The sequence below is a fragment of the Lissotriton vulgaris genome, chromosome 3_1, assembly GCF_964263255.1.
Source record: "Lissotriton vulgaris chromosome 3_1, aLisVul1.2, whole genome shotgun sequence".
In the NCBI taxonomy this organism is placed as follows: Eukaryota; Metazoa; Chordata; class Amphibia; order Caudata; family Salamandridae; genus Lissotriton; species Lissotriton vulgaris.
The window spans coordinates 906,431,376-906,449,808 of record NC_141689.1 but is presented as its reverse complement, the minus strand read 5'-3'; the positions used below and the strand labels follow the sequence as shown (position 1 = coordinate 906,449,808).

Sequence of the window (18,433 nt, the reverse complement as noted above, 5' to 3'; positions counted from 1 at the left end):
GCTCAGACTTGAACCTTGTGACCCGCTGCCTTTTAATCTGTGCTTCACCCTTGGGCCTCAATCGGCCCCAGGATCTCTCCTCACCCTCGCCTCCGTGGGCCTGCAGTAAAGCACATGCTTTCCCTTATCGTCATGCTCTTGCACAACCCTCCTTTGCACTTTGCCTTTACTGTGCACCTCAGTTTCACCCAGTGCCTGAATTTGCTAATCCCACCCCCCTCTGTTACCCCCTCTGACTGCCCTGACCCGCCCCCTTGGCCTCTCATATCCTGCATCATCCAGGGCTTACAATAACGCTCAATAGTTTCCCCATGGGGAATTCATGCAGGCACACCCTCATGTCTGTCCTTGCACTGGGCCTCTCGTCTCACTTCATGCGTGCACCAGGGGCATCTGAACACCCTACAGCAGCTGTAGGGTTCTTCATGGGCCTCTTATTTCTGCAGGTCCAGACAAAGGTTCATAATTGACGTGAAAGGATATATACATGGATGAATGAGTTAAAGGATGGATATAAGGATGGATGAGTAGATGGATGGATGAGTGCAAGGGTGAATGAATGGATGGGGTGAAAGTGGATGGATCAGTGAACGGATGAATGGTTAAATGAAAGCGTGGATTGATGGATGAGAGAGAGTGGATAAATGGATGGCGGAGTGGGTGTATGGATGGCTGGGTGGAAGGATGGATAGATTGATGGATAGAAGGGTGGTTAGTTGAGTGAAACGGTGAATGTAGGGATGAATGAAAGGGTGGATGGATATGAGGAAAAAAGAGGATGGTTGGGGTGAAAGATGGAAGAGCAAAAGGACGGATGGAGGGATGAGTGAAAAGGTGAATGGATATGAGGGAAAAGGATGGAGGGGTGAAAGATGGAAGAGCAAAAGGATGGAGGGATAAGTGAAAGGGTGGATAGAGGGGGTGAAAGTGGATGGATGAGCTAAAGGATGGATGTATGGATGAATGGAAGGCAGGAGGGATGAATGAATTTAAATGATAGATCTAGAGCTGGAAGGATAGGTTTGGACCAGGGCATTGTGAACCCCTCTCTTTAGCAGCTACAGTGGGGGTGGAGCTTTTAATGGGCCTCATCTTTCTGCAGCTCAGCAGTCAAAGGCCCATAATTAATGTGTAACGGAGAGTGAGTGGATGAATGGATGGATGGATGAGTGACTAACTGGCTTACTAGATGGAGGAATGAGTGAAAGGATGGATTAGTGATGGTGGATGGGTGTGTTGATGAATGAAAGGGTGAAAAGATAGATGGGTTGCAGGGTGTATTGTTGGATGGATGAGTGAAAGGGTAAATTGATGGATGAGTGGAAGGATGGATGAGAGAAAGGGTACATTGATGAATGAACGGAAGGATGGGCCGATGGCTTAGATGGATGGATATGGTTCGGGATGGATGGGTAGGTTTGAATATGGATGGGCAGGCGGATGGATGGATCAATGAACAAACAGAATGGGGAAAGTCTGATGAAAGAATGAATGGATACCAATGTAAAGGTGAAATGCCAAATATTAGTAGGTGAATGAAATGATGAATGGGTAGATGTGCAAAATAAAGAAATCACTAGTATTCGAAACCTTCTATAATCTGAGCCTGACATAACCAGAGAGGCTATTATCCGAGCTCTCTATAATGAGAATGCTGCCCTTATTTGACGGTGTACTACATGGAACCAAAGGGACAAGTGGATTTAGTTACAGGACAAGTTGATTTATAAAGCAACCTGTCCCATGGACAAGTAGATATTTTATTAAATTCCACACCCCTGCAATCTTACAATTTACAGTATATAAATAAATAATGGTACATATGTGGTACAAGAAAAAAATACTTTATTAACAGAAAACAGTATTCAGCCTTCTTGCAACCACAACCCAAAAATTAGATAACAGTCATAGTTCAGAACCAAATCTTATCATTATGGTAACACCAGGCAAGACAATTTAACAGCTTAGGAAGGACGCCATTGGTCTGCATTACAGAGTTCCTAAAGATGAGCAATGTCACATGTCAAGGGAATTAAAATGGAATCTTCAATACGGTGTCTCTTCAAGTCTTCTCTTTACCCGAATAAACCAAAGATGACAGGTCTATATGGCATTTCAGAGCTGCTGATAGTTCTTCAGCCAACAAGTCATGGAGGGGAACCCCATCGTGTGCATAGACCCAGCTCGTTCCAGTCCAGTCATAGCGCTTGGGTCCGCTAAAACAAAAATAGCACATGCAGAGTGTGAGCAACAAAGCACGTCTACTTATCACAGTCATATATTTCAGAGAACTTCAAGTTCTGGAGCTTGAAAACATTTGTTGAAGGTTCAAAAGTTCAAAAATAAGGACATCAGGTATCCGCAGTTCAACCTTTACAACAGGTAGCAAACAACTGAAAGACTCCACCATGCCACATGTGAGATCTTAGTCCTAATCATTAACAGCGACATACAAACTGAATTAGTACCCCTTGCAAGGGATGCTTGGCCAATCGGGGGGGGGGGGGAGTGGGGGGGCTACAGAAGTCAGTAATTACTTGAGTCAAGAAAGTAAGAGGTAGTGCCTGAGTTGAAATAAAGGGAGCGGGATGGGGGGGGGACAGCAGCCTAGGTAGGATGAGAGGTGCAGAAAGTTAGTGCAAGGTAGAGGAAAAAAGATGGAAGGAGAGAAGCAGACGCATGCCCAGATCAAAACAGGAGAGAGGGCAAGAAGTAATGGTGTAGGGCAGGACTTGGATGAACTGCTGGATGTGGATAGGGGTGTAAGCGCCTAGTGCGGCAGGGAGTGCAGTACAAGGATGAAGAGAGGTGCACAAAAGGGTGGGGGTGCTTAGGAGTAGTGGTCCACAAACTGCTTTACTGCCGTCCTGCTGCAGGGCATTAATGGCTGCTGAGTGCCTCTGACATCAGCATGTGCCCTTGCTCACATCTGTAATTTGGGGAAGGCATCGAATAGCCTTCAGCAGCAAGCAATAATGCATAAACAATTCATAGCCTCAGCAGCAGCGGCTCCTACGCTATGACGGAGTCTCACCGCCCCCTCCCCTGCTGAGAGCCAGCTGAGGGAAATGGTAAAAAATAAAATGACAAATTAGTTTTATTATCATTTTATTTTTCCCGTTTCCCTCTAGAGCCAGCTAAGTCTAGGCGGGGCAGGGCTTGGCTGTCATCACAGCCAGCCAAGGAGGAGTAGTGCACATGCTGGTTTGGCCAGCCTAAGACAGCTGGCCAAACCGTCATGAGCAATTAGGTTCTCCAACAGAGCTGTGTTGCAGAAACAGCACCGACTGCGGGGCACTGTCTGAGCGGCAAACCAAGACACTCAGACCTTCCCGTCGCTACTCTCATGCTATTGAAAGCAACAACGGGATTGGGTGGGAGCCAATGTTGGTGTCCCAGGGACAGCTGGGGCACCATCAGGAGATAGAGGAGCGCCGATGCAGCCAGCAGCGTTGGAACAGGCACTTTAAAAAAAATTATAATGATTTCCCTAATCACCCGTCCTGCCCCCACCCGCCCACTTGAGTTTTGAGTCAGCCACCACTGATCCTGAGGCACCAAAAAGACGAACTATAACTTTAGTTTTCAGAATGAGCTCCTTTGAAGCTTAGAAATGAATGCATAGACAACAATGGTATGTCATAAATACTACGAAGAGCAGTGTGATGATAAACAGTATTATTTAACCACGTGGGATGGAAGATGAAAGACATTTCAAATGATATGCACTGGCTGCACCAACAAGTGTGAAAACTAAACACTGCCACTATAGTGTTATCATACACTGCATTTACCATAATACATTGTGGCGAACTGAGTGCTGGGATGTAAGGCAGTGTGCTCCCTTCCTCCTTTTGCTTGAAATAGGTAAAAGCCATGCAAGCTCAAGTGCTATTCACAAAAGAAACATTGCCAAAAACGAATAGGTACGGCTTATGCGATCTACTGGCTTTGTCAATGTCTTTAGCCAATGTCTAAAGAATCTATAATAGCATATGGCAGTGACAGTATAGCCAACCAATGGTAAGCAACGGGTGGGCTATGAGCCCAAAGTAAGGCAACAATATGTCTCATAGTGGACAGCGCATGCACTACATGTAGGCTTTGACCTTAAAAGGCGGTAGTATGACCACTTTAAAATGCTTAAGTTTGATTTATAACGGTTTCCCCATAGGCACGAAGCCCCTCATTCAGAATGTGTTGGAAAACTGTAAATCTGGCGCTAAGGGTGTTATGCCTCAGTTTCACATTCCAAGTTAGCCATAATTCTGCACTGACATGCGATTTTCCCCCCATGTAAATTTCAATACATAATACCAAGTGATATCTGCATGACGCAAACAGGCTGGAAAGAAGAAAAACATTTTCTTTCTGTGTTAAAAGCAAAAACACAAATTTTATTCCTCATTCCAATCTGAAGAATTTAGAATTTGGAGGTAAAACGAAAAGTCTAGTAAGAGAATTTACTCGGGCAATTTTATCTCCCATTATTACCAGAATGAGCCCACTTGGAATGAGCAACCAAGTGAGGCTGGCCTTCGCCCACAAATAGCAACTTATGTGTCCTCCTGAGTTTAACTATCAGAAATATAAGAACATCGATATACAAAATCGATGTCCGTGACTACTATTTGCCATAAACCTCCTCTTCAGCCAACCGTGCATCCAGGCAGATTTCCCAAGCTACTCCACAGTTCCTTGTGGTGGAGTTTCGCCATCTCAGTCCCAGAGTTAAGACTTAAGCGGGCACGTTTCGCACTCAGCACTAAACGTTAGAGTTCTCATTACGATATTCAACACATACATTTTGTCTGTAACAACACAATTGCAGCAATATTGCACACACAACTATATCATAAAATTATGTAAAACAAATGGAAGAGCTGGTCATTTCTTGAAATTTGCATGGCTTATTCCCTAGTGGCAGTCCAATTTTTTGGCTTGCCATTTCTCTGGGTTTCTAGCCAAAAAGATTAATAGTCTGTGGCCTGCCACACAGCCCAGAGCATCAACTAACACTGACAGTTCAGCTCGATAGATTGTCCAATATGCTACATTTCCAAAATCTAAACTGTTAGAAACTTAGTGGTGCTGATTAAAGGCAGTTTGATAGAGGGTGACGAAGATGAATTGCTGGCATCACACACTGTCTATGCACTCTACTGACAGTCAGGGGCGAGGCTTGGTCAGGAAGATTGGGTGGGGGGGGGGGGAAGCTTCAGATTTCCCAACACTCACGCTGGAGTATCTTATTAATAAATTAGTACTTAAAGCACAATATTTTTCAAACTAACCAAACTAATTTGAAGAACTGGAAAACAGGGATAAGAGTGTATGTGTGTGTTTTTGTCTGTGTGCATGTGAAAATTCCAGTTAAAATCCGACACCTCACCATACCCGACTAAAAGCACGTCTACCCAACTATTTAATACAGAATATTTTTTTTTAGAGGGGAGGGTAACATCCCAAACACCCCCACCCCGAAGCCACGCCCTTGCTCTCAGCTGTCTGAGTGCAACAAAGCTTCTCTGCAGCCCTTAAAGTTTATCGCGAATGTGACATGATATGTGATTAGCACGAGACATTAAGTCAGCGTTTTAATGCATGCGTACATTAACACACACGTTATTACCAGAGTTCAGGGTATAATTAAGTTCCAGACAGGGGGCTGATGAGAAACGGATGGAAAACAACAATAGGAGCTTCAAAGGATCAGGTTGTGCTGTCAGCCCCACTGAACAATACATGATGAATCTACACTGAATCCTAGCACTGTTACCCCCACGACCCTTACTTATCCTAAAGCGAAACTCTAAGTAGTTGCATGTGAAGATTCATAGTCAGCAGGTATAAATATATAACGCAAAATGGTATATGTTGATAATAAAATGCTATCTTTTCCATGTGAATAGCATTCACAAGACACTGTACCAAAAATTTACCAAGATAAGTTATTACTTTACATGAAATTCTTTTAGCAGCTAATTTAATGTATATTTTAGCCAGATATTTTTAAGTTATAGAATAAAGTTGGAGCATTTGAATATTTCATCTTTTATATATCAAAACCTCACTGGTGTGTCATAGCACTAATGAAGATTCCACCATTGGCCAATTCCATACCATAATGCTTCTTGCACAGAGATTTTTGTAAGGGGAGTATTATATATTTTTTATATTGTAAGTTAATATCTGGTTTTAGTACAATACCATATTAGCCATTTAGCATAATTTTTTCAGTGAATATTTTGAGTGTATATAAATTCACTCCAAAAACTTGTTTAAGGGATTTTATGGTTTGCCAATGGAAGCACTTACTGACCTTCATTGCAAAAAGACGTTTTCCTGAAAAACACTTCAGTTGAATAAATATAATGGAACTGCAAAACACTGGAACCAGCAACATGACACATTGTGATAAACAACATATTAGGTGTATTTGTGCAAATTCACTCCTGCGAATGCCTCTTGGCACAAATGATAGATAGTAGATATTTGTTGTTACCCAAGACAATTGTGCTCATTTTATTTAATCCCAGAAGGGTGAATGGAAAACTGACTTGTGTGATTCAAACCTGAGAATATAGGTATTATTATGAGTCTGTCGGCCCACGGACCTCCAAAATCACGGTAGTGGTCTCCCTACTACCCTGTGATGATTAAGGCAGTCAGGTCGCCCTAGGACCACTGCAACCGCCGTTCCCTGGTGGTTGCACGAGGGTCCTGAGGCCGCAATATGCTTGGCAGGACCGCCGCGTTCCAAAGCCATTAATCACAAGAAAAAATGGGATTGTCCTGAAATGGGACAAGTTAGACACCTCAAAATCACCCGCAGTATTATCACCAATATGACCCAGGAAATTCTGATTTGTTAGGACTCATTTTCATATTTTGAGGAAATCCCAGTAGCTTTTGAACAAATTTTAGTCGAAATGAATAAGAATCTCCTGCGGCACTGTAATCGTAAGGTCTGGGGAATAGCACGTTGGTTTAATTATGGTTGCAACAAGGCATTAAAAAACCTTAGTTTTACCCTTACAGCAATTCCAAGAGACGCAGCACTGGTAACATTGCTGCCCCTCTCTTATAAAACAGAAAGAGCAAGTAGACTAAAAGCCTTAAAAGAAGGAACCTGGGATAAATTAATACAAGTGGCAACTCTAAAGAATAGCAGGGATTTCTGATATATAATTAATGCCCCATTCCTCAAAGACAATACTGAGATCTCCCTAGACCTGCATGTCTCAGCCTGCCTGTGTGACCAATTTCACTGCGGTATCTGGGACAGAAGGGGAGGGTCCTCAATTGCCACTTGGGTCTTTGGCGCGCCCACTGGGAGACAAACTATTCTTTTCTTTGGGTGAAATGAAAAAAGCACTGAACCAATGTAGCAAATAGAGGACAGCTGGGCCTGACGAGGTACCAATAGACTTCTTTTTAAATTAACCAAGAGCTCTGGACCCTGTTACTTACCAATTTTTTTAATGCTGTAGCTCAAAGAAATGTCCTTCGTTCTTGGAAAAAGTCAGTTATTATTCCGATTATAAAAAGGGGGACAAAGCAATCACCAAAAATTATAGATCAATATCGCTGCTAGATAGCACTGCTAAACGAATGGGCCGTCTTTTGTTAAATAGGTTAGAGGTATGAGCTCAGGAAAACAAGATATTAATTCGAACCCAGTACATGGGCCATTTTTACCCTTATAAAAAAGTTGGGGTCCAAACCCTTGGAGGCAATAAAAAAGATACATGAAGCCAACACAACGTCTATGGCAACAGATTGTGAGGCTGTGTGGGGAATCACCACTTTATCTATTTAACAGCAAATTGTGAACACATTTTGGAAACGTTTGACAGTTGTCCCCCAATCCTGCTCTTCTTATAATTGCCACATCAAATTGGATGCCCCTTTTATTAGGGATCAGATCCGTTCCGCTCCCCCTCTCTTGTGGCATTGAGTGTGGAGAAGAGAACCACTGAAGCGAACGCAAGAAATCCTGAATGACTGCTTCAAGCTCAATGGATCATGTAAAATAAAGTAGGCTGCAGTGTGTTAAGAACAGCTTACTACCATTGGTTTGCACAAACTATTTGATGACCCGATCTCATATACCACCATCTCTAAGTCTGAATTGAAAAAACTACTGCTAGGAAAACAGAGGGAAGAGAGATCGAAGACCAATTGTTCCAAATCTAGGGTCAAACAATATTACCTAGCAGCAACAATAAACGTATTAGATTTTAATTATTTATCCTTTGTGATGAATATCCAACACAGATTTTTGTTATTGAGTTTCCGATTGAACTTCATTCCACCCTTCTAACACCTACTCTGTGGAGGCCCTCTCTGCTTGCCTGTGCGACATGGTACAATGTGACCTTCATCTTCTATTTTTTTGTAGATTATACAGTGGGGAAAGGAAAGGGTACATTTGCCCAACCTTGCGCAGGTTCAGGTTTAGGCAATGTTGCCAACAATGTATTTCCTGAAACAATTATCCGATCCCTTTACTTGCCATTGCCTGGCCTCGTTCTTTTGATATGCTATAAAGAGGTGAAAACAGTACTTGTAATGTGAGTCATTGTAATCAGCTTTTAATTTCCCCCTATTACTTCACTTTTTTTTACTGTACCACTATTCTTATCATGATTTTTTAACACAACTGTTTTAATGTTTAGTATGATTTTTATTGTATATAGAATATGTTTAAAGCCGTTTTTATGTACTGGCAAAATAAAGTGATTATGACGGACTGACTGACCTTCATTACAAAAAAAAACTCATATTTGTCCTGAAGAACACTTCAGTTGAATAAATATAATGGAACTGCAAAACACTGGAACCAGCAACATGACACATTGTGGAAAACAACATATCTAGTAAATTTGTGCACATTCACTACTGAGAATGCCTCTTGGCACAAATGATAGATAATGGATATTTGTTGTTACCCAGGACAATTGTGCTAATTTTATTTACCCCAGAAGGGTGAGCGGACAACTGACCTGTGGGATTCAAACCTGCAACTATAGGTCTTATTATGAGTCTGGCGGCCCACGGACTTATAATAAGGCCCTATGTGTTTATAAAAAGAACCTTGGAGTGGATGCATTAGTTCACTGAGCCACCAGACCCAAATATGCTATATCAATTGTTTCTTGTTAATGGGTCTTTACTATTTACAGTTGTCTTGGGAATGGCAGTAATTTAATTAAGGTTTATGTAACCTAGAGTGATTACTAAATGGGCAATGCATTTCAAGAGGAAAGGATGCATAATAAAAAGCTAAACCACCCAGATAATACCCTGGAAGCATGAGGCTCTGAAAAGTACCCACCTAATCAGCAGATTGAAATGCCCAATAACAATGGTTGTTAGTCAAAAAAGATGGTCGAATTCTGTGATTGCTTAGGTGTATCACATGCATCACTTTAGAAATCACCCCTACAGCCAATGCTAACTAATGGAACGATTCAAGTAAAATTTAGTTGAGTGTTATTTTTTAACAACACATTTTAACTCAACAGTTGAAGCTTGGACAACGAAGAGTTGGCCAGAAGATATTTTGATAGACCACATAAAGCGAGTTGTCATGGTTGTAGAAGTATTTTGTGTAGCAGACGCAGCTCAAAATAGTAGGCTGTAGACATTGCCGTCATTTGGCATCCCAATGAAAGAATGCCATCGAACATAATTATGAGGCTCCCGATCACAAGCCTTGGCTCAGGCTGAGCTTCTCGATTATATAGGCTGGAGGACACCAGAGAGCCTCTCTGCTGTTGATACTCCTTACTTGTCTCTTCTCTTCTCTTATAATCAACAGCAGCACATTCACTCGTGATCCTCTCTCATGCACTCCAAAAAGTGGTTTCGTCACCATAGTCAGATAACCATCAATTAGGAATATGATATGGGTGTTGTCAACATACATGTAGCAGTGGAAGCCCAACGAGTGGAATAGGGAAGCTAGAGGCTGGACACTGGCCATAAAATGACGTGGCAACGGAGAAGACCCTGGTGGAACCCCACATTTCAACAACTTATGTTTAGAATGAAAAAGAGGAAACGACATTTACTATTGACAATCTGAAAGAAAATAATTAAACAAGTTAAATGCTGTCCTAAGTATTACAGTTGCCTTTAGATGTTTTAACGGCTTGATTGACAATTTCAAATGCTGCTGACACTGCCTGCAATGGCAACCAACCAGATATAAAAAATAACTGCAAACAGCTCTGAAAATCTTTCCATAGGTACCATGAAGCCATCTTATCCAGAATATTGGACTGTTAAAGATTATTTAGTAGACACTAATGTATATAACCCTCCAGAACTTTATATTCTAACAACAGTAAAGAGATGGGTCGAACGTTGACAGGGTCCAGTGGGTGGGTCCAAACGGGGTTTCTTTAATAAGGGTCAGATAGTGTACATTTAAAGACTGAAGTTAAGTGAGCCAATGTTTTGTTTTGACCCCAAGACATGGTTAGGTATTAGTCGGTGCACAACCAAATATTTATGAACCTAATGTAAAAACTGTGTTCCGTGCATCCTGGGTCTCACTCACTGAACCTGAAGTACAAAAAAATTATCAAGAAGCACTGGTCAATATTGACACTCGAACCGAATTTCAACAACATATTCGATCAAGTACATATCTTCGCAGGTACACGGGAAAGAATGTAGGGTAAATAATAAAACAACCCATCAATCAGTCCACCCCAAGAACTTACAAAGGCACGGTCCCATGCTAAAACTGCAATCATTGAAATGACGTCATAATTGGATCGAATATAACACATCCAATGAAAGGACACACAATAAAGCTGAAAGTAAATGCTACATTTGATTCAACCAACATCATCTACTTACTGAAATGTCCCTGTGGGAAGGTATACGTTGGCCAAACAGAGAGAAAGCTGAAAATTCGGATTAATGAACACAAAAGTAATATAAGAACAAAACAACTGAAGCCAACTGTAGCACAACATTTTATTGAAGAACAGCACAACATTTGGTAATTAAAATGTTGCATCCTGGAGACGATCGAAAAAATAGAAGGGAGAAACAATCACACCTACCTCCTACAGCGCGAAAACTATTAAATCCGACTACTGAATTCATTTAAACCCAACGGGTTAAATGAACGCATGGAATTTCAATGTTACCTTTAAACAATATGGGCTGGATTCCATGATACAATGAATGTGTATGTATTGATTCACCGCCCTCATGCCAAAAACTGGGCCCTATGGCACAATGAATGTGTATGTACTGATTGACTGGCCCTAAGCCAAAAACTGGACTCTACAATATGATGAATGTACATGTACTGATTAATGAGCTTCACTCTGATTTATTTCCTTTATCGCAATTCATTTATAGCCATTTAATTTCCTTAATTCAAAAAATCATGTTTGCACGACATTGATATAGGCGTATGCATTTGTTTACAAATAACAGTGCACTAACACACGATCGGATTATACTAACTTGTATAGCGCATGATTGTCAGTCTCTTTTCTACGTTCTTGATCCACCGGATGTAATCGGGAGTAGTCAGTCATTTGTTACATGGTAATAAACAGATCAACGCACTCGCAGCATACACATCATGAGAGGAGACGTCATAGGCGAACTGACACGCGATAAACACTTTCTACAAGTAAGTAAGGGAGCACAGCAGTATGAGCCCACAGTTGTATCTAATAGAGATGAACATATGGATCTTCTTACCGCCGGCATAACCTTGATATTAACACAAGATGATAATACCGGGCACTTTTACCCAAGACATTAGGATCGGCACTAACGGGCTATACGGTTAACAGAAACGCCCATTTTTTGTTAAAGCATTGTTGTTAATGTTTGTTAATCTTGATATGGATAGCTAGACTCATGGATACACGTATCATCCACACACCACATTAACTAGAACGATACGGTTATAGAGAAAGACATGGGGGACCACGGGGGGGCGGGGCAAGGAGGGGCGCTTGCCCCCCCCCCCCTGGAGCGCCTCTCCTTGCCCCCCCCCTTACGCCCATGTGCACAAATGCACAGACGCCTTTTGTCTGTAATTTTAGGCATTGCAGGGAACAGAGCTGTCCCCCTGCAAAATGCCTCAGCTCCCTGATGGGGCCACCTTGAACTCCTCTGAGCACAAGAGCAGCTCCCCCCCACCCATTATATTCTGTGTGGGACTGAATGCCACATACAGAATGACAATAGGTCAGTCTGGGCTGGCACGGCATGTGGCAGCCTCCTCTCCAGCCTCAGTCCAGGGGCAGGCAGGAAGTGCAAAAAAGCCCATGCTGCTGCTAGGTGAGAATCCAGTTAGCCAAAGGAAGGCCGTGAAAGAAGTTGAAAGGAAAGGATTAGAGTTATAGTATAGTAGCCATGGTTTCTGCTTTTTTATTTTATGCAACAAAAAAACATTGACAAAGCCAATAGTTCTGGCTTGTTGTAGGTGTAATGTTACTTGTTCTAAGTGTAACGTTACTTGTTGTATTATATATCTGGATGCAATGACAGAAGCAACAAAAATAGCAGTCGGGGGCACATTATATTAAGCACAGATTTTTAGCTTATGTGTTTTAAGCCACGCATTTTATTACATCAAACACCCTTTTGGGGAGACCCCCCTAGTTTTTTCATTCAACTTAAAGCTCTGTAAACAACACCATGTCACAGTCGCCCCATGTCAAGGCACTGTGCATCATGCATGACTCATGCCTTCCACTTTTTCAGATTGCCTATGTGCAGGGGCATAGTGAACCCTGCTCCACCCCACCCCTTGCTTTAGGAACTACAGTGAGGGTGGAGTTCTTGATGGGTCTCATAATTAACGAGAAAAGGTGAGTGAGTAAGTAAAGGGATGGGTGGATGGATGGCTGGGTAGATGAGTGAAATCAATCAATCAATCAAAGACATTTATAGAGCGCACTACTTACCCGTAGGGTCTCAAGGCGCTTGGGGGGGGGGGGGGGGGGGGGCTCTACTGCTCGAATAGCCAGGTCTTCAGCTTCCAGCTTCTTCCTGAAGGAGAGGTGGTCTTGGGTCAGGCGCAGGGAGGGAGGGAGGGAGTTCCAGGTCTTGGCGGCCAGGTAGGAGAAGGACCTTCCTCCTGTTGTCGCTCTTCGGATGCGGGGGACGGCGGCGAGGGCGTGGCTGGCTGATCGGAGGTGGCGTTTCGGAGCGTAGAAGTTGATACGGTTGTTGAGGTAGCTCGGGCCTTGCTCGTGTAAGGCTTTGTGTGCGTGGGTGAGGAGACGGAAGGTGATTCTTTTGTTGACGGGGAGCCAGTGCAGGTCTCTCAGATGTCCGTAGATGTGGCTGTAGCGTGGGATGTCGAGGATGAGTCTGGCTGAGGCGTTCTGGATCCGCTGGAGTCTCTTCTGGAGCTTGGTGGTAGTTCCGGCGTAGAGGGCGTTGCCGTAGTCCAGTCGGCTGGTGACGAGGGCCTGGGTGACGGTCTTCCTGGTCTCGGTGGGGATCCACCGGAAGATCTTCCGTAGCATGCGCAGGATGTTGAAGCACGACGAGGAGACGGCGTTGACTTGTCTGGTCATGGAGAGCGAGGAGTCCAGGATGAAGCCCAGGTTGCGTGCGTGGTCTGTCGGTTTGGGTGCGGTGCCCAGGGCGGGGGGCCACCAGGAGTCGTCCCAGGCGGAGGGGGAGGAGCCCAGGATGAGGACCTCCGTCTTGTCTGAGTTCAGTTTCAGGCGGCTGGTCGTCATCCACTCGGCTACCTCTTTCATCCCTTCGTGCAGGTTGGCTCTGGCGGCGGCGGGGTCGTTGGTCAGGGACAGGATCAGCTGGGTGTCGTCGGCGTAGGAGATTATGTTGAGGCTGTGTTGGCGTGTGATGGCCGCGAGGGGGCTCATGTAGACGTTGAAGAGGGTGGGGCTCAGAGAGGATCCTTGGGGGACGCCGCAGATGACTTCGGTGGCCTCTGACTTGTACGGTGGTAGGCGGACTCTCTGCGTTCTTCCGTTGAGGAAGGAGATGATCCAGTCCAGTGCCTTCTCCTGGATTCCGACGTTGCTGAGGCGATGCACTAGGGTGCGGTGGCAGACCGTGTCGAATGCCGCGGAGAGGTCTAGGAGGATGAGGGCCGCTGTGTCTCCGTTGTCCATCAGGGCTCGGATGTCGTCGGTGGCAGCGATGAGGGCGGTCTCGGTGCTGTGGTTGGCTCGGAAGCCGGACTGTGAGGGGTCGAGGGATCCATTCGTCTCGAGGAAGGCTGTTTGTTGACGGTCTTCTCGATGACTTTTGCAGGAAACGGGAGGAGCGAGATGGGGCGGTAGTTCTTGAGTTCGGTGGGGTCCGCTGTGGGTTTCTTGAGTAGAGCGCGGAGTTCGGCGTGCTTCCAGCTCTCAGGGAAGGTGGCGGAGTCGAAGGAGGTGTTGATGATGTCCCGTAGGTGGGGTGCGATGATAGCGTCGGCTTTGTTGAAGACGTGGTGAGGGCAGGGGTCGGTTGGAGATCCGGAGTGGACGGAGTTCATCATGCGGACCGTGTCTTCGGTGCTGACCGGGGTCCAGGCGCGGAGGGTGGTGGTGGGTGGCGTTGCTGCGGTCGTGGCGTGCGTCGGTTGACCGCGGAAGCTGTTGTGTATGTCCGCGATCTTGTTGTGGAAGTAGGTGGCGAGGGAGTTGCAGAGGTCTTGCGATGGGGTGATGTCGTTGTTTCCGGCGTTGGGGTTGGAGAGCTCTTTCACGATGTTAAAGAGTTCTTTGCAGTTGTGTGCGTTGTTGTCCAGCCGGTCCTTGAATGCAGTTTTCTTGGCGGTGCGGATCAGCTGGTGGTGCTTCCGGGTGGCGAGCTTGAGGGTGGTCATGTTGTTCGGTGTGGGTTCCCTTCTCCAGACTCTCTCGAGGGCTCGGCAGTTCTTCTTGGAGCTCTTGAGATCGTCGGTAAACCATGGTGCTTTCTTGCTGCCATGTCTGCTGGGCGGGATCCTCAGAGGGGCGAGTTCGTCCGCGCAGTTGCTGATCCACTTCGTGAGGTTGTCGGCGGCCTGGCTGGGGTTTGCTGAGCTGGCAGGTGGGTGCTGGTTCAGGGAGGCGGCGAGTTGGTCGGCTGTGATCTTGTTCCAGCTTCTGCGAGCAACCTGTTGCTGGTGGTGATGGATCGTCGTTCTGTTGAAGGTGAAGTGGACGCAGCTGTGGTCCGTCCAGTGGAGTCCGGTGGCGTGGCTGAAGGTGATGTCTTTGCTGGATGAGAAGACGGCGTCGAGAGTGTGTCCGGCGAGGTGGGTGGGGGAGGACACCAGTTGCTTGAGTCCAAGGTTGGCGAGGTTGTCGAGCAGGGTGCTGGTGTTGCGGTCGTTGTTCTCCAGGTGGAAGTTGAGGTCTCCCAGGAGGATGTAGTCAGCGGAGCGGAGGGCGTGCGGGCTGATGACGTCGGCGATGTCCTCGCTGAATTGAGTGCGTGGTCCCGGGGGTCGGTAGATCAGGGTGCCTCTGAGGGTGAAATGATGGATGGATGAGTGAAAGGGTGGATGACGGGCGAGTGAATGGGTGGATGGATGAGTTAAATGATGGATGGATTCATGAATTCATAAGTGAAAGGGTGTATTGATGAATTGATAAGTGAATGGATGGATGAGTGAAAGGGTGGATGTAAGGCTAGATGATTGAAAGGGCGGGTAGATGGACAAAAGGATGGAAAGATGAGTGATGGAGTGAAAGGGTGGATGGATGAATGAAAGGATGGATGAATGACAGGTTCAATGGATGGATTCATGAGTGGATGAGTAGATGGATGGGTGGGTGGGTGGATGGAAGGATGGGTGGATGGCTAAGTGAAAGGGGAATTGAAAGAGGAAGGGGATAAGCAAATGGATGACTGAACGGGTGAATGGCTGGATGGATGAGTTAATGGATGGATGGGTGGAAGAGTGGATCGACAAGTGTACGGATGGATAGGGTGAAAGTGTGGATGGATGGATGATGGATTAGTAAAAGGGTGGATTGAGGAATGGATGAGTGAAATGATGGATGGAAGGAAACGTGATGGATAGGTTTGCAAATGGATGAATATGGATATGGATGGGCACACAGATGGAAGGACAGAATGAATGGTGAAAAACTGAATGATTGATGAAAGTATGATTACACATTGTAAGCCCCATTATCTCAAGCAACATTTCCTACACATTGACTTTCCCATTTATATGAGTGATTGTCTCTATATAATATGTGTGTGTTGTAATGCACTCCAAAACTCTGCCCCACATACTTGGATTGAGTAGCACCATAAAAGAAATTAAATACACATAAGAGAGGGTCTATGTGAAGATGAGGGGCGCCATTGGAGGGTGGTATCAAGGCCAGACAGGCCGGACCGGGCATCAGGCATTTTCTCTGGGAGCTGGAAAGGTGGGGGCTGTTTTTTTACCACAAAAAGACCTGCACATTTGCTTAAAGCTGCACGTATACTGACAAACCGTGGAGAGCACAATTGTCTCAACCTAATATAAAATTATTTTCACTTGTACTTTAGTGGTTGTCTATTTACTTACTTATATACTATTGGGCAACCTTCTCTGATGTGTCTGTAAACCTTACGTCCTAAATTTTGACCTCCTGTCCTGAATTTTTGTCCCAAATTTTGACCCTTTGTCCTGAATTTTTACACTCACTGTCCTGAATTTGCACCCATGCCAGTTGGTCACCCTAGACATCACGGCGACCCATCCAGGTGCCGGTGGTTGGGGGGGGGCGGTGATCCTCGGCGTTCAGATGGAAACAGGGGGCTACCGATGACAGAGGCGACAAGTGCAGGCGCCCTGCAACCCACTCATCACCACCACATGAAGGAAGAAAAGAACCTGATCAACTTGTCGACCCAACTTCCAGAAAAAAACTTTCAGACGCCATGGAAAGGCAGCAGCATTTGCTGTCTGCGAGTCTGTCAAAGTGGATTCGTACAATAAACCCATTTGAAAAGGAAACTACATTAAATGTCTTCCCCATCACGGTCACCACTCAGCGTCTTCAATCCCTCTTTTAAACCTCACGTCAACTCGTCTCCCTCAAATTTTGGGGGGAGGGGGGGTTAGGGGTGGCTAATTCATCCAGCAAAAGCCATGTGCAGAGTGGAGATGCAGGGGCTCTAAATAAAGGTGAAATCACAACACTGCCTCATTACCAAGTAAATGGTCCTTTAAAGACCTGTGTGAAGTACTCGGTGCGGCTGTGTGTGTGTGGTGTGCCTGAAAGCTATCTCAGCCAGGCACACACATTCTTTTAACATTCACACCCCTCAGAATGACAAATCACCATTTCTAGCTGCCTCGTCATGGGGTGGGAGTGGAAAGATGTGCGCAGCAGGGGGAAAGGGATGGCCAGTGCAGGTGACGCTTTTCGTTTGTATAGGAATTTCTGCTGGCGTCATAGCCCAGGGTTTGCAGTCTGTGCACTTGTATAGATGTGTATTCAATACAAGTGCACATACAGCACACCCTGGGCTATGATGCCAGCAGGAATTACTTTACAAAGGAAAAGTGTCACCTGCACTACCATCCCTTTCACCCTGCTGTCTGTGCACTTGTATACACATCCACGGCGCTGCTCACCAGATAAATGGTGAACAGGGCCATGGATCTGTCTCTTTTTGCATCCAAGGGCACCGACGAAGAAGCAGAGGAGGCCCAGGCAAAGAGAATACAGGTGACATTTGACCCACACCTATCTAGAAAGTGAGACCTTTGGGAGGGGCTGGATGCCAGTACGACAGTGCTGCTGATCAGTCGACTCCACTGAATAGTATCAGAAGAACAAGCAGCAGTTTTTAAGTAAGTTCCAGTAACTTTGAGGCATTCTACAGCATCACTAGCATTACCTACTGGCTGCATATCTAGGTTACAGTATTTTAGACTTACATGCATGGAAACGTCAAGGAGGACAGTCCCCTCCGAATATGCAAATGCAGTGTAAGCTTGTAGGGTCTGATTTACAAGCCCCTTGGGCCAATTTTGCGTCAGTTTTCCCATGTTAAAAGTGAGACAAAAGTGGAGTAAGGGGCTTGTAAATCTGCTTTTGGGGATGCTGGTGGGGTATTTTTAGGGTTCAGGCTGGGTATGGATTTTGGGGTGCCAGGGCAAATGTTAGGGTTCAGGGTGGATATGGGTTTTGAGGTGCCAGGGGTAAGGGCGGGTATGAGTTTTGGGGGGGGGGGGCAGGGTGGGTATGGGTTTTGTGGTACCAGGGGGTAATTTTAGGGTTCAGGGTGGGTATGGGTTTTGGGTTGCAAGGGGGGGCCATTTTAGAGTTCAGGGCAGGTATGGGTTTTGGGGTGCCAGGGGGACAATTTTAGGGGTCAGGGAGGGTATGCGTTATGGAGTGCCAGGGGGCTAATTTTAGGGATCAGGGAATGTATGAGTTTTAAGGGGCCAGGGGGTAATAATAGGGTTCATATGTGT

The 18,433-nt window shown here is 45.3% G+C and overlaps 1 protein-coding gene across 1 annotated transcript in view; it reads right to left on the bottom strand.

Moving 5' to 3' along the window:
* Positions 1–1,727: 1,727 nt before the first annotated feature.
* FXN (frataxin) overlaps positions 1,728–18,433 on the bottom strand; it is a 110,798-nt gene continuing 94,092 nt past the window's right edge. Inside the window, exon 5 of the mRNA XM_086963070.1 lies at positions 1,728–2,216. Coding sequence (XP_086819196.1) covers positions 2,063–2,216 — 154 coding nt within the window. The 3' untranslated portion in view covers positions 1,728–2,062. The remainder of the gene's footprint in view (positions 2,217–18,433) is intronic.